Consider the following 15,792-nt stretch of genomic DNA (forward strand, 5'->3'; position numbering starts at 1 on the left):
AGTTAGCGGATTGCGAATCGAAGACATTGTCAAGATTTGTACTGAAAAGTAAATCAGATAAATGTTAATGACTATTTTAAAATATTTGGTAAGATATAAAGTATGGACTTTTACTTTATAAATATTTACTCCCACTGTTTTGACATCTTTCACTACCCTTTAGTGAAAACGGGAAACTCCTTTCCTCAGTAGGTACGCAAGGTCCAATTAGCGAATTATGATCCCGAATAATATCAGCCAATCACAATTCCAAAAGGTAGTTTGCAATTGCATCTCCATGCAATCCTCTACGTAAACTTTTGTCTCACGTTTGATTAGGACCCAATAATATGACGTCGTTCATCTTTACGTGTCAAGCCTTACCCATCGATGTTGAACCTTAATGGGCGGTCGCCATGAGTTCCCTCAATAATATGAGCCGAAATCATGGGAGTTCCACGTAGTTCACATCACCATGTCAATGGATGTCACAGCTTTTCGGTGTCCAAGGGCCCCCCAATAATATGAGCCGAGCCCCAAACACGGGTAGCGTTCATCATGCACCATTGTCGATGGAAGACATGGAAATTATAAACACCTTTATAATTCCCCTTTTCGGACTTGATATTAATTTTGAATCTTATTCAAAATGAGGGTTTTTAATTTTGAAAGGTCTCATCATTAATTTTATTTTAAAAGCTCGCCATGTTTATCGTATGATTGCCGGATTCATTCAACTTTGTTATTATCATAATAATAACGCACATACTCATTATTTATAACATATCATGCATATATTATAAACAGTAAACAAAACAAAGATGATCAATCGCCCCAAAACTAATGGCCCGTGTGAGCTAAACACGGGCCTAGGTCCAATCCTAGGGGATGCAAATGCAACTTTTATATAAGCTTCTAATATTTACAAGTCTTCGATCTTCATAATCATCAAGACCATCATCTTCCAATCTTGATCTTCCACTATACTAATATTTACAAATAAATATCCATGACAAATAGGGATACATCTCATGGGGTTGGGAACGGACCATAAACCAAGCCCACTTTATAAATTGATAATTATTACAATCATTCAACACAAAATATCCTAGCATACACCTAGCAAATTGGGCTTAGGCTTTTGATCATCCTTCATGCATAATATCACATATCATACACCATCAATTATTATCACAATAATCAATTGATCCAATATTATATATCTTGATCTAATCACTAACCGCCACGATTATAAACTAAATTAACAAAGTATACAAACCCTTTTGTCTACTTTCTAATTAATTTATTTGTAACCGAATTTCTTGTAAATCACAATTTACTATAAATAATTAAAGTCCAACTTCAATTATTTATTTCATGAGAAAATATTTTCAACTTTTGTAAATTTAAACTTAAGGGCCCAAAAAATCATTTTTCACCAAAAACATTTTGGCCCATTTAAATTTCACAAATTACGTTAGCCATCAAATGGCCCAACAACTTCAAGGCCCATGACACTTTGATAATCTAAAACACTTTTGGAAACCCTAGTTGTCATCTCCGTCGCCGGATTCCGGCCAACTTAAATTTTTTTTTATTTTTTATTAAAACAAGGGGCTGTTCGGGCAGCCCCTGCCCGAAATGGCCAGCCCCACGGGCAGCCCGAGCTGCCCGAAATGGGCAGCAACATGATGCCCAAAACAGCCCCACGACGGCCTCGATTTTTCTTGCGAAAATTCATCTCATGCGGTTAGAAATCGACCTCAATATAATATTATGTATATGCTACACAAAATAGTATCCTTAGCTCATGATACCACTTGAAAGGAGATCGATTAAGGTACTCAAATGCGCAACGGAAGTTTAAAAAAATTGTTTTTCAAGGGCAAAAACCGAGCACCCTAATCCTATAATGTGTAGCAAATACGAAAACACCAAAATGTCATACATAGGTTGTTTAGAATTTTTACCTATCAATCTCTTGAGATTGATGATGGCTCCAACTAAGTTGTAAACACCTTATGAAACGCCCCAGATTCGATGACTGTCCTCACTGTACCAAGACGAGTCTTTCCAACGTGCTTATGTTCTCACTCACACGCACACTAGGAAACTTCCGAGGAGGTCATCCATCCCACAATTACTCCAAGTCAAGCACTTAACTTTGGAGTTTTTATGTGATGAGCTACCGAAAAGAAGATGCACCTTCGTGGTATGAGTAGTACATATCAAATCTTTTAAGCCCTCTTCAACTGTACAGTCCATTACATTGAACAATCTCAGAATCTCTCTCCTTCATGTGTAAGATCGGTTCATTCATGTTCCCTCCGCCTAGAAGCCTGCCAAGAGCCGCTCATTGTCCGTGCAACCTCATGGCACCGACGATCACCCCCCGCCCTCTTTGGCCCCGGGCCTCACATGCCCACCAGCTTCCGCTTGGTTCGTCCCCGAACCACACCGTACTAGGAGAGGTCGGCTCTGATACCAACTGAAACGTCTGACTTTCTTTTCCTTAAAACGTACTTGAAAATTTTTTTTTTTTTCAAACCTCACATAGCATTCGGCCGAACCATAAAATTTTTTGGAACCATTTTAAAATAAAACAATCAACTATATTTTTTAGAAATATAGCCCATACTATAATCTCTCAAAATCCCTCAAAAGCATAAATAAAAAGTCGTAAAAATCGTTAACATAAATCATAATCATAAATTCGGAAAGCTAGAAGCACTGGTCCTCGGGTCCTGTGCACCTTCATTCCAGTCAGGTCAACCATCAAGACCTCCCATAACATTAATGTCATAAACACCAGCATCAATCACACCTAGTGAGTCTAAAGATCAACACACCATAATCTTGATAACAAGTAATACGTATAAAATCACATGCAACAGTGAAAAATACGTGTACTTAAAATATCGTTTTCATGAAGATGCATAAACTTTAAAAATGAACATTTTCGTAAACCTTTTTCTGATGCATGAACTTTAAATAAAAACATTTTTATAATGATGTATCAACTTTAAACATAAACATTTTCATGACATGCATAGCGTAAACCTCAACGTTTCCTTTTTCCTCATTTTATAACATAAATCCTTTTATCATGATCATAAACATTTTTCCTTTTCCTTTTCCTTTGTTGAATTCAGATCGTTAATTGTGACTTTCCTTAAACCTCAAAAAGTCGATGGATCCATCTACATATAACCACAGTACTGGGCGGCGGGGACTCCAGCGACACTCTCACCGGTCAATTGGGCCTTGGCCTATCCTCATCGAATAGAAATACAATCGTCGGGGTTCCCTCTGGGGCCTTTTCCCACAAATGGGTTCCCTCGGGGGCCTTTTCCCCTCACGACATTCTCATTCTTACCGTTACCACATAACCGTTACCACATATTCCTAATGATGGAAACACGATCGTTGGGCTCCCACTAGGACCATAACCCTCACGATATCTCCAACATTATCGAATTAGTCACAATTACTTCACTTCCTTCAACGTTTAACATTCTCATTACTTTATAAAAATCATGCATAACATCACATTTTTCTTTTGAAACCAAGCATGCAACATGTCTTTTAAATGTCAACCTTTAAATCATAAAAATCCATGGACATTTAAAAATCATAATTTAATCATGAACATTTCATAAACATTTAAAAATAATCATTTTAACCTCAAAACATTTAAAATAATATTTTGACATATTAAATCATAAACATATAAAATTCCCTAAACATTTAAAATATCATTTTAACATATAAAATCTCATAAATGTTTAAAATATAATTTTAACATATAAAATTTCATAAACATCCATAACTATAGAAAATAATCATATTAGCACATAAAACAGCATTCAGGGCACTGCCATGACGTTTACTAATTTCTAGGTGTAAAATGACCGTTTTACCCCTGGACGTAAAATTTCACGTTTTTGACATTCTCTTAATTTCATTGACTCTAACATGTCCCAAATAATTATTTAAGCTTACATGAATTTTCTCATATTTTTATTTAGCTTAATTCGATGACTTTTAATTTATTCTTTAAATAAGACGTATTACTGCGTTTTAATCCCGAATTAAACCAAACTTAATATAAAATTCCCAAATTAAAAACATAGACTTTTAATAATTATTTAAGCTTAAATATAATTTTTCATAATTTTATAAAGCTTAAAACTAGGCTTTTCAATTAACTCGTTAATTAGCGTTTCGTGGGTCGATTAAATCCCGATTAAATCCAAAACTCGTTATTTTGATCCCAAATTTTAAAAATAACATTTTTATTATTTATTCTATCCTTTCAAGTCACGAGCCACCCCCGTCGACCCATGGGTTTATTTTTTGCCTTTGTATTTTCGAAATAGACACCTTATCGAACACACCGAGCCATCTCCTAATTTACTCGAGCCACGCGCAAGCCACCTTGAGCCAAAACTTAGCCAACCTACCTAGAAACCCTACCGACCAAGTTCAGCCCGAAAAACCAGCCTTGGCCCGCCCAAAACACTTCTGAAACTTGGCCCAAAAACCTGCATGTGTGCATGTGTGACTCCTACCCTTCAGCAAGACCCCTAGCCAACTAGGACACCTCCAGCTAGTTAACCCTCGACCCAACCTGACCCTAACCACCCTGGAACACGCCTAGACCGAGCCCAGGCCAACCCCAAGCCCCAAAACCGAAGCCACCTTTCAGCAGCTGGTCATGGCCGAGGAAACCCACAAGCACAAAGACTCTTGTTTTCTTACTTAGTCACCTAACCAACGGACCAGCCCTTGAACCAGCCCCTCAAGAACACTCCTAGGACCCTAAAGAGTCGACCTAGCCCAGCCCATAGCCCCCTGGCCGAGCTTTTTCTTCCCTACACCAGCAGCAAACCTGTGCCACTTTAATTCTAGTTCTCGGGTGGAGTCCTTTTTGGCAAGGACTCCTCCCAGCCCCTGGTTTTCAAGTCCTAGCATGGCTAGGACTCTTTCCCTGACTCACACAAGACCCTAGCCCAGCCTGGTCCAGCCCCAGCCAAGCCAAGCCACAAGCACCCATCAACCGAGCCCTCAAGACCCCCATGTACGTGAATGGATTTCCAGCTCCTGTTATTTTTCGTGCAGCTTATTGTGCATGTTTCTAGCCCCTTAAAATTGTATAAAACAACCTTTAATCCATACCCTAATCATGGCAGCCCTTGAACAACATAAAACATGATTTTGGAATCAAATAATACAAATTTAACACCTATATGCACATAGTTACGAAAATAAAATTGCGTGTCATGTTTTCTTTCAAATCATGATCAAATAAATATTATTGTGTGATAGATGTTTGAAAGAAAGAAATATGGCGTGCCTTTACGTTTTAAACGCACGATTTTACGTTGACGATTCGAAGAACGACGACCCGAAAATCCTTGGCTTGATTTTCTTAGCATCCTTCGAAAGTTTCTTTTTCAAAGATATGTGTGTGCTGTGAAGAATTGCTGGTGGGGAGGAATTTTTCAATTATTGGGGTGTGGGGCGTGTACTTTGATGATAGGGGGAGAGTTTGAAGATTTATGGGGTGGTGGGGCGTGGGTTATTATGAGTGTTTGGGGTAGATTAGACTTAAATAATAATTAAAACACTAATAAAAGTTTAAGCCATTAGAAAAGTTAATTAGGCTCATTAGTGCTCAACTAAAATATTAAAAATAATTTGGTTTAAATAAGTTTGTGAATTTATTAGCCGGATTGTCAAAACGTTCGTGTTTTTGTTGAAAATCCAACCCCGATAAAATTTACGTCCCGGCGTATAAAATCACCTAAAAACCCCTTATTTTTTAAAAATAATAAAAAGCATCACCTTTATTTGAAATAATACAAAACAATCATTTAATAAAAACATTTTCTATTTTTTCCAGCCCTCGGTCTCCGTTCCTCGATCGCAACTCGAAATATCTTTTAAAAATTCATTTTAATGCAACAATATAGAAAATTATATTTTAAACATCTAAATATGCACAACATAATTAATTCATGCAATTAAAACATTTAATTAAAATATAAGAGAATTTAATAATTGCATGCATATGGTTCGCGTGGACCTTGGAATTTTCGGGGCGTTACACCTTAGATCTTGAATGACAAGACAATCTTCAAGCTCTCCTTGCTTCAAAATTAGGCCCACTACTTGCAAGCTAGAACCCCTTTTATTTTGCAATAGAAAAATAAGAGTATTTTTCTTTTGAGAAGTGAGTGTTTCCTCAACAATTTAGGAACAAAAATTGAAGGGAATGAGTGTAGGAGATTTCGGCCACTTCAAAGGGGGAGAGAAGGATTTTTCTTGGTTGGGCAAAAAGTGATGAAGTGCATGAGCATGTCATGCAATGTTTAATGAAAAAGTGCCTCCAACCCTTCACCTTCCTAGCATACTTTTTGCTTGGGCTTGTAACAATTACAAGGCCCATGGACTTTAATTTAAATGTCTCAAACATATTTGAGACCAATTAAACCTTACTTGAATTTATTCAAGCCCACTAGTTAAATAATTATTCCAATTGGGCTCTACAAGACCCAATGTTATTTAATTAATTGAACACTTGAATTAATTTAATTATTTGGACTCTACTAGGCACATTAGTGTTTAATTAATTCAACACTTGAATTAATTTAATTTAGTCCATAATAATGTTTATGAAAATCACAATTTTCAAATACATTATTTATTTGGCCAACTTTTAATTTAGGAACACATTCATAAATTAAAAGTTACATTCCCCTCATAGAAGTCATACTTCTATTTTTCCTTACGCTTATAAACTCCTTTATAAGCCGTTCAACACATTGAACTATTTTACTTCTCAACGAGATCTAGAAAGCTAGTATTTGTGTGGCCCTCAATGGTTCATTGATACAACTAGCCATTGGTTCACATCTCCATGTGATTCGGACTAAACATGTCCTTATACGAGCATATCCCAATTGCTCCATTCTTAATTATCAACTCCTTGATAACAAGAACGTCAGAACTCAAATCTGATAGTACCCAACCAATCATGTTAAACGCCTAGCAGCATCGCTTACATGATTCTCTAGATATCAAATGATGGTGCCTGCAATAACCATTCAATTATGGTTAGCGTACAGTACGGTCTCTTCAACTCATATATCCCGACCGATTCGAAAACCATTGGTATATCGAGAGTTTTCAATGAATCGATACTATGTGTCATGTCGTAGTTGCATCGATGGTGTAATCTATGAAACCCCTTTCATAATTACCACCATACTCTAATCAAAGATTTCATACTACATACACATAGGATATCCATACTCGAAGGTAAGCGGTGAATCCCCGACTACAATGCATCGACTCCTATATGTTTCGACAAAACACCCAACCTTGCCACCTGATGACCCCATGAGAGTAGGTAAACAAGTCAAAGTGCAATGCTAGCACATAGAGTCTCAATGTTGTCCCGGGTCATAAGGACTAATGGTGTACAACCATAAACTAGGACATTTCCACTCGATAAATGAGAACCACTTGGAAAGTCCTTTATGGAGGGTTGTTCAGTGCACTCTACCAGGAGCACCTATCTGCATGCTCGGACATCACAATGTCCTCTACCAATGAAATATGGTACTCACATCGCAGATACTAGTCTCAAACTCGAGCGGCCTATATCCTTCTTAGCGGCGGCTGAATCGACTAGGAACTGTTTAGAATATACAGTATTTTAAATATGAGTTACATGATACTCATCATATGAGCATCTCATATTCTTTCTACTATTTGTATATTCAAGGACTTTATCTGTACAACAAGCATGGGTATACAGATAAAGAAGTGCCAAAACAATAATTTCAAATATTATTAAAATAAAGATTTTTTATACATAGAGTTTCATTGTAAACACTCGGCCAACACTTGGCTCGACGTGCACCTACTCTAACACTATCATGGGCTTTCCATCTGGGCTAGGGATAGGCCGAGGGTTTGGGCTTGATCTTTGAAGAGCCCATTATTCAAGTAATGCCCTTTGATTTCACCTGTTTCAGCCTGTGCTTTATAAATGGCTTCGGCACAAAATACGAAACGATCTCTCCAACGCATAAATGGCTGGGAGTTCACGTTAGGAAGTTTTATCCTCGTACGGCTCGAGAAAAATGATTCCTGGCGGATGGCTAATAGCCGGATTAGCGATTTATGATACTATGCAATTTGTGCGGTATCAATTATGAATTTCGAATTTTATGTTTCAAAAAAAAATATATGTAGGATTTTAAAGTTTAAAAGTAGTGGACGTTTTACTTTGCAAGGAAAAGCTTGGAGTTTTCTTATTTTCTTCAACCAACAGCCTATTCGATCACCACACCATTATATTTGATTAATTTAGCCATTTTTCGATCCATTAAACGTAGCAATCCGTCTCCGTTCGGCCTCCATTTTCTCACGCGTTTGTTTGTCGACTATTCGTGTGTTTTAACGCAAAGACATGTATAAACCTTTCTTTTATACATCGATCATTTTATATACTGTACTTTGTCATGAAAACTCATTAGTTTAATTATATATATGCTAGAACTCGATTAAAACTCGTTCTGATACATATAACGTTTGAACTTATTCGTTTTATCAAGTTTTTAATCATCGTCTTTGCTAGACCGATCCTATGGCTTGCTGCTACATATAATTATGATTTATGGTGTGTTTAGGTGTTATTAAGTGGTACGATACGGGCTGATAGGCCACTGGTGCAGTAGGAACCGAACCACACATCTCTGTGCGCATAAGGGTGGTCGCGGTCTTGATGGTGTTGGGTTCAGTGGAGGGCTGGACCTGGGTTCGGGCCTATGGTTTATGCAGTCTCTAAGGGTCCTAGGATGACCCTAATTAATGTGGTTCACAGTTTGGTTGTCTATAGAAAGCGCTAGAACAAGAAATGCATGACTACACAAAAATGGGTCTCATGTAAGCGTTGTAGGTTCTTAGAGACTTTTGGTTCAGCGTATGGCTGGACGAGGTCTTTTGGCTATGCTTTGGGGCATGTCTTAGGGTCCTAGGGTGATCCTAGATAGGTGGTTCATGGGTTTGTTGGTCGGATAGAAAGCAAGAACCAGAAACGTGCAGCTGTGCATATGTGGGCTCACGCGAAGGAAATGCTCACGGTTGTGGCTTATTTAGGGTCTGGGCTGCGGGTCTGGGCTGGAAAGGGCTCAACCAGGGGCTCATGTGGAGTCTAAGGTTCGAGTGTAGGGCTTGGTTCGGGTCCGGTTCACGTTGGTTTAGGCGTGGAGTCGTGAGAATCATAGATGTGTCATAGTGCATCTCCACGGGTTGGTTTCTTAAATAGGATGTTGTTCACTTTTCTTTGGGTCTTAGTCATGGTTCACGGCTGGTTTAGGTCTTGGACAGTAGGTTAGGATGTTGGTTAAGTATGGTTCGAGTCCCGAGTTGTTTGGTAAGTCATGAGCTATTTTAATTAATTCGAGAATCGTACGGGTTCGAGTGCATCTTCGGGACTATGTTTGGTTAGTTAAATATTGAGGTTTTGGCAGCATGTCCAGGGCGTTCCAACAAAGTTCATGATGTTCGTAAATATGTATCACGTGCAAAATAATTAATTTTTAGAGGTATGCAATTTTTCTGGTGACCAAATTAAGTTATGGGTTTTGAAGCCGGAGAACGTGTCCGGAGACCTCTCCAACCTCTTCGGATGAATTATGTATGTTAGGGAGTGAACATCCAGTCCAAGGGTTGTGGTTATCCCCACCATCCCAGTACTATAGTTAGTTTGATTAAACGATTTATGTTATGGACCACTTGCATTGAACAGAACTCAACGCAAAATGATTTACGATTACGATTACTACGACGAACATGAAAATATGATTTTATGAAAATGTTTATGCGGGAAAGTCGCGTGATATATATTTATACTTATATTATGCTATATACGAGCTATATTTAAATTGCATGAATTTTTATTATATATTACTTGGTCTTTACGGTTTATGCATGTCGAGTAATTAGATTCACTAGACTTGATCGATGCAGATAGTGTAGATGAGGAAGCTGGAGGTGGTGACTAGTGAACAGGCTCGAGCCAGTGGTAGTGCAAACCCGAGGACCTTGTAGTTCACTAGCGTTTTAATTATGCACTTTTAAAAACTATTTTCTCTAATTTTATCCCTTAGTATTGATGACTAGTAAGTTGAAAATTTTAAATTATGTTTGAATTTTATAAATTATGGTGGATATTTTTAACTTGGATTTATGGTTGTGGTTTTCAAATGATAGATGTTTAATATTAACTTTATTTGTAGTACGAGTGATGACCGTGATTTATTTTACGATTTATATTTATAACAAATTATTTAATAAGAAAATTTTAAATTTTTCTTCAAATATTAAAGTAGTAGTATTTTAAGACACGGTTCGTCACAAATATTTTAATTCAATGTTTTGCAAATCAGGCTACATTGAGGAAGCAATTCGAATCCTAGTACCAGCAACAGTATATCTCGCGATCACATGAGTTACTCGACTCTTATCTGTGAACACTATAGGAGGGGTGAATTGAGAGGATCATTCCCATTATGGGATATCATGCAAAACCGGACCTGAAACCTGATTCAATTGCAAACAACTTCTTGATTTATAAATGTTGTATAGAAAGAGAGATGGACAAAGCTTCTAAACTGCATGGTAATATGGTGAAAAGATGTCTAAAGCTAACTCACAACCAGTGCTCATCTTATTTGAGGTCACGATTTTCCAAGATCTCCAAGCAATTGTAAGATAAAAGTTGACACTAATTATTTTAGATTAATATAACTGTTGAGACTTAGAATAGAGCAGAAAAGGATTCTGCCTACAACGTAGGACTAGGACTCACGACAGTGGAGTCATTTCGGGACAAAATCTTGTCCAGGGGTTGTACAAGATGGTAATAGAACCTTGTCTATTTCTCATTTTGGTTTTGTTGTGTCCGTAAACTGGTCACTGTAGTATTTCATTGACGATTCATTGGAATAAAATTACAACACATACTCTAATAAACATGCTTCAGATATTTTTCTTGGTTGAAGAATTATGCAATCAATCAGGACAAAGAAACGATGTTCAGAAACAGGATCCACATTCCCTTCCAGTCTCATTATCATATTTGCCAGCAAAATTTTGTAGACGCTGAAGCAAATTTCGGAAATCGAGAGATCGAAGGTTTAAAACCAATGCCAAATTCGGGAAAGACTGCATTTTTGACCAACTGAAATTATTAAAGCCAATAAGTCAGATTACATAGCTGAAAAAATAGACGTGAATCCAATTCTAGATATCGTCCCCTGACCGTTTCGTAATAATATAGATCCCACAAAATAAAATCAAAATCACGGTTTTTTCTGGAGTAAAGACAATAATACAGAATAAAACTTCAGCAACACACCAATATCATAGCTTAGACAGGTTCCAAAGCTCCACAAACTATTAACAGCTCTCTTGAATAAAGTAAAATCATACTTCGCTGCAGCCTTAGAGATGCCTTTTAGTTTGCACGACTTTTGAAGACATCAAGGTCCATCTCAGATGGATCGGTTGCTTGCAGCTCTATCTGGATGCCATCTAATTCCCTCTTGAACCTGTCCTTGGAACTAGCATAGATCATTTTGTTCCGGACCTTCGCAGTATCAGGGGCCCTAGGCATGTGTACAGGAAAAGGAATGGGTACTAGTAAGATAACAAAATGTAATACAATGCTTAGGGGTTGTCAATCAATATGTTTTATAAGGATGAAAAATTACCACGCGATAAAGAAAATCCTGCTCTTCGGGACATTCTCTTTGGTAAGAAATTCGAAGTCAAAGACCGCGTATCTGCATTCATCAGCAGGAAGGAGTGTGATGAAGTCATCATAAGTTTGCCCAGGTTCACCGAGCTTTTCCACCATAACTTGTTTTTGCTTTTCCTCAATCTTGTAGACAATGAAACGATGTGTCCTTTTAGTTTTCAACTCCATAAATTTTAGTTTGCAGTCATCATGCACTGCCATTCCGGATGCTGAATTAGCCTACGCATACAAAAGAAGATAACATTATCCTTATTTCATCTTAAGATTGTCCTTGCATCTAGATATCACAATAACTATACATTTCCCATTCAAATATACGAACAACTAGATATAAAGGCAACGGGGAACGGAGAAAAACGGTAAGCTGAGAGAGAGTGATGGAGTCTCACAAACAAAAACAGGAAAATGAAGGATGGACACATTTGGGAAGGGAAAAAGAAAAACTCACCATTGCAGAGTAAAACATGGAACGAACTAAATCTGGAAAATGTGAATTTTGGCTCACCAAACTAGATGCAATTGTGTGGAACATGGCTTTTCAACTAAATTTGAATTTCCTCACTATCAAACACTACTGAGAACACGCTCAAAGCAATAAACATTAAGGCGCTAATATACTATTCGGTAGGTTGAGTAACTAGCTGACTAAGATCGTTCAGCTAAACTTTTTAAGAGGTATAAGATAAGATGTTTTAGAAGTCCTTTGTTCACTGAATTCCACTAATTTTTTATTAGGTGAATTTTTGTCAATTAAATAAAAGCATTTTACCAATGGTTTGATATAGTATAAGGCCCTATTTCCTAGATGACCTCGGACAAGTGAAGAATTTACATCGTACAAACTGGCTATTTACGTGAAAAGCAAGCTCCTTCATTAACGTTTCTACAAAGGAATTGTATCAATAGCTCTCCCTATTGTAAGGTGTACTTTTCCATTCGTAGCACCATCTTTTCTCTGAAATTGGACAAAGTTTTACCAGAGAAATCACAAAATCTATGATATAATCAATTTCAGGCCCAAACGGAAAGCATTTCACTGATAAAGTATTACCATTTTATTTTATTCATAACAACTATTCAACTGAAAATAGAATCACAAACATTAAACTCCATAAGAATAAGCTATTCCAAGATCGATCAACACAAACTTCAGTCATTGCAAAATCCAAGCATAAAGTGATGAACAATATTAAATCAGATCTAAAAAATCTCGATAGAGGATAAAAATGGAGTGACCAAATAACAAAAATAAAACCCATCACAAAAAAACATAGTTGCAGACATCTAATAAAGCAGATCATGAACATCGCCAATCAGACGAAGACTCAAAGTAACCGACTGAATAAAGATATTAATTAAAATAAAAAATTAGTAAATGATAAAAAAAATTAAAAAAGAAGAAAAAGTAAAAGTAAAGATGAAGAATCAGTACCATAGTCGCGAGCTTCGAACGGAGAAGATCGAGGGATTTCGGACAGCAGAACCTGAAACGAAAGGATTTAGGGCTGAATAAAGCCGCGTGTTTTTTGGGGATTATTTAGTTAGAGAATATATTAGCGTTGAGAGTACAAAAGCCGAGGACAGAGAAATGTAAATANCTGAACGAAATTGGGATTTTGGTTTGTTCGATCGTTTTTCTTTTTAAAAAATATCGATCAATGGTGTCTTTTGAGATATTTTTACTTGTCGAGTCGTATTTTAAATCGGTAATCGATTTTTGACGAAAATAAAGATTTTATGAGACTCGGTTAAAATTTTTCAAAAATTTTTATAAACGAGATATTTTTCCAACATTCTAATCGGCCTAATGGGTCTATTTTACTAGGATTATTGGGTCCAATTGTTTACCTTATTATTAATACCCAAATCTTGAATTTTCAAGCTCTAAACCCTACACAATCACACGCCTACAACCAAAAAGAAACATATGTTTTTCTCCCTAGCAGCCACACGCACACATCTACATGAAACTTAGGGCAATTCACGTGATTTTGAAGGATACAACGCAGCAAGATCTTCCCCGTCTCTCCGGCAACGCTCCTTCACGTTTAAACTTGAATTTTCGTGTGTGAATCACGCAAAGCCACACCTTATTCCTTTTTTCTCATCATTCATGCCATAATATGTGTGTATATATATATTTGTATAAAAAAATTTGATTTCATGCTATTATTTTCGTTTTTATGGTATGCACCAGTCAAAACTTAATTTTCTTTCCATAAAACTCATGGTTCTTGATGTCTTGAAGGGGATTCCAGGTTCCGGGGGTTAGGGGCTCGATTTAGTGCGTGTTCAAGGACCCTTAGATGCACAGTTAAGGGCTGAAAAATTAGAGCAAGGGGCTGCTCGAAACCTAGGATTTTCATGGGGCTAGTGCACGGTTTTGGAAGAAAATAAAAAGAGGCTGTGTGGGTTGTTGTCCACGCGAAGGGCTGGGCTCGTGAAGGTCCTAGCGTCAGCCATGGTGGTCAACGCACGGATGGAGAGGCTAGGAAGGGCAGGCGCACGGCTAGGGCACATCCTAGCCGTGCCGCGCGCAAGGAAGTGCGAACCATGCACGTCCTCGTGCATGGCTTGCTAGGCTGGTCCACAAGGGGTCCTAGGTGTTCGGTCTTGATCCTATGATGGTTGGTTAGGGTCTGGTCTCGTTGGTTCGGGGCTAGGATCAATAAGATTGAGCTTGTTGGAGGCTAGGGTTTAGTCGAGAAGTGCAGAAAATTCCAGCGAGTTTCTAGGCTTTTCCAAAGGTTCTAAATGGCTTCAATTGGGTTGTAAAGGGGCTGGTTAGGTATTATTAAGCTATGGTGAAAGTTTGTTAATATTCGGGTTAAAACCGGGACTTCGGTTCAAATTTTAAAACGAATTAAAAAGTTAGTCAACGGATTTAAGTTTACGTCTAAGAAATGTTCATGGGTGTGTTTTAAGGTGTTATGGTAAGTTTGGATGGATTTGAGTCAAAGTTTTAATGTCCAAGGATAAAAACAAAACGGTCATTTTACACCTGAAAAATATTAGGAGTCCTGGCAATGTCCTGAATGTTGTAATGAATGTTAAAATGTCAATTTTGAAAGGTTATGAGATTTTATGATGGAAAATGTTAAATGCTAAAAGACGTGTTGCATGTTTGATTTAAAAGGAAAATGATATTTATGCATGTATTTTATAAAGTGATGGAAATGCTGAAAATCTTTTGAATGAAGTGACTTGATTGTGACAGTAAGGAAATGGAGATTCGTGAGAGACAAAACCTCAGTGGAACCCGTTTACGGGACAAAGCCACGTGGAAACCCAACACCAAATTTCCATAGGCCACGGCACATAATGGAAAAGTGGTTACTGTTGCCCAGCCGCCTGGTACCATGGTTACAGCTGAGATTGATCAATCGACCGAAAGATGAAAAGATGATCACAATTAATGAACTGAGTTCACCTAAAAGGAAATGTATATGTATATGATGAAAGTTTAAGTTTATGCATGTTCATGATAAAGCTATTTTATTAAAAATATTTTTCGTGGTTGCATGTGGATGTATATGTATTACTTGTTATTATGGTTAAGGCTTGCTGAGTCATTAGACTCACTAGGTGTGAATTTTTCGATGAGGATATTTCTTTCGAGACAGAATGGTTGGATGATTGAACTCGTTGGACTAATGGTGCACTGACCCGAGGATCTTGCTAGTTTTTCCGCACAATTATTGATTTTACAGCATTTTAAATATTTTATGACTTTTATGCGAAGGAGTGGTTTTCGAGAGGATTTATGACGGTTATGCTACTTTTGAAAAATGCTAGTTTTAGATTTGTGTTAACATTTACGATTTTACGACTTTTACTATCGTTATTGAGTTTGAGTAAAATAGATGGTGGGTTTATTTAATGATGCAAAATATATATTGAATACCGATGAATTAAATCGAGTTTAGTTTTCAAACCAAGTGCAAGACACTCAAAATAATCCTTCGTAGAAACTGATT

General features: G+C 37.2%; 1 protein-coding gene across 1 annotated transcript; it reads right to left on the reverse strand.

Annotated features, from left to right (window-relative positions):
• Window positions 1-11,276: 11,276 nt before the first annotated feature.
• LOC140980888 (actin-depolymerizing factor 3-like) lies at window positions 11,277-13,406 on the reverse strand. Its single transcript, XM_073446978.1, has 3 exons — window positions 13,248-13,406; window positions 11,769-12,034; window positions 11,277-11,663 (listed from the first exon to the last, which is right to left on the reverse strand). The coding sequence occupies exons 1-3, from the start codon at window positions 13,248-13,250 to the stop codon at window positions 11,513-11,515; spliced, it is 420 nt and encodes a 139-aa protein (XP_073303079.1). The 5' UTR covers window positions 13,251-13,406; the 3' UTR covers window positions 11,277-11,512.
• Between the last annotated feature and the right edge of the window lie 2,386 nt (window positions 13,407-15,792).

This window comes from Primulina huaijiensis, chromosome 7 (genome assembly GCF_012295235.1).
Source record: "Primulina huaijiensis isolate GDHJ02 chromosome 7, ASM1229523v2, whole genome shotgun sequence".
Classification (NCBI taxonomy): domain Eukaryota; kingdom Viridiplantae; phylum Streptophyta; class Magnoliopsida; order Lamiales; family Gesneriaceae; genus Primulina; species Primulina huaijiensis.

Excerpts from the sequence above, each read along its gene's own strand:
- LOC140980888 (XM_073446978.1), bottom strand. Across the intron at positions 11,664-11,768 it reads AGGATTTTCTTTATCGCGTG|GGCCCCTGATACTGCGAAGG; the intron begins GTAATTTTTCAT and ends ACACATGCCTAG.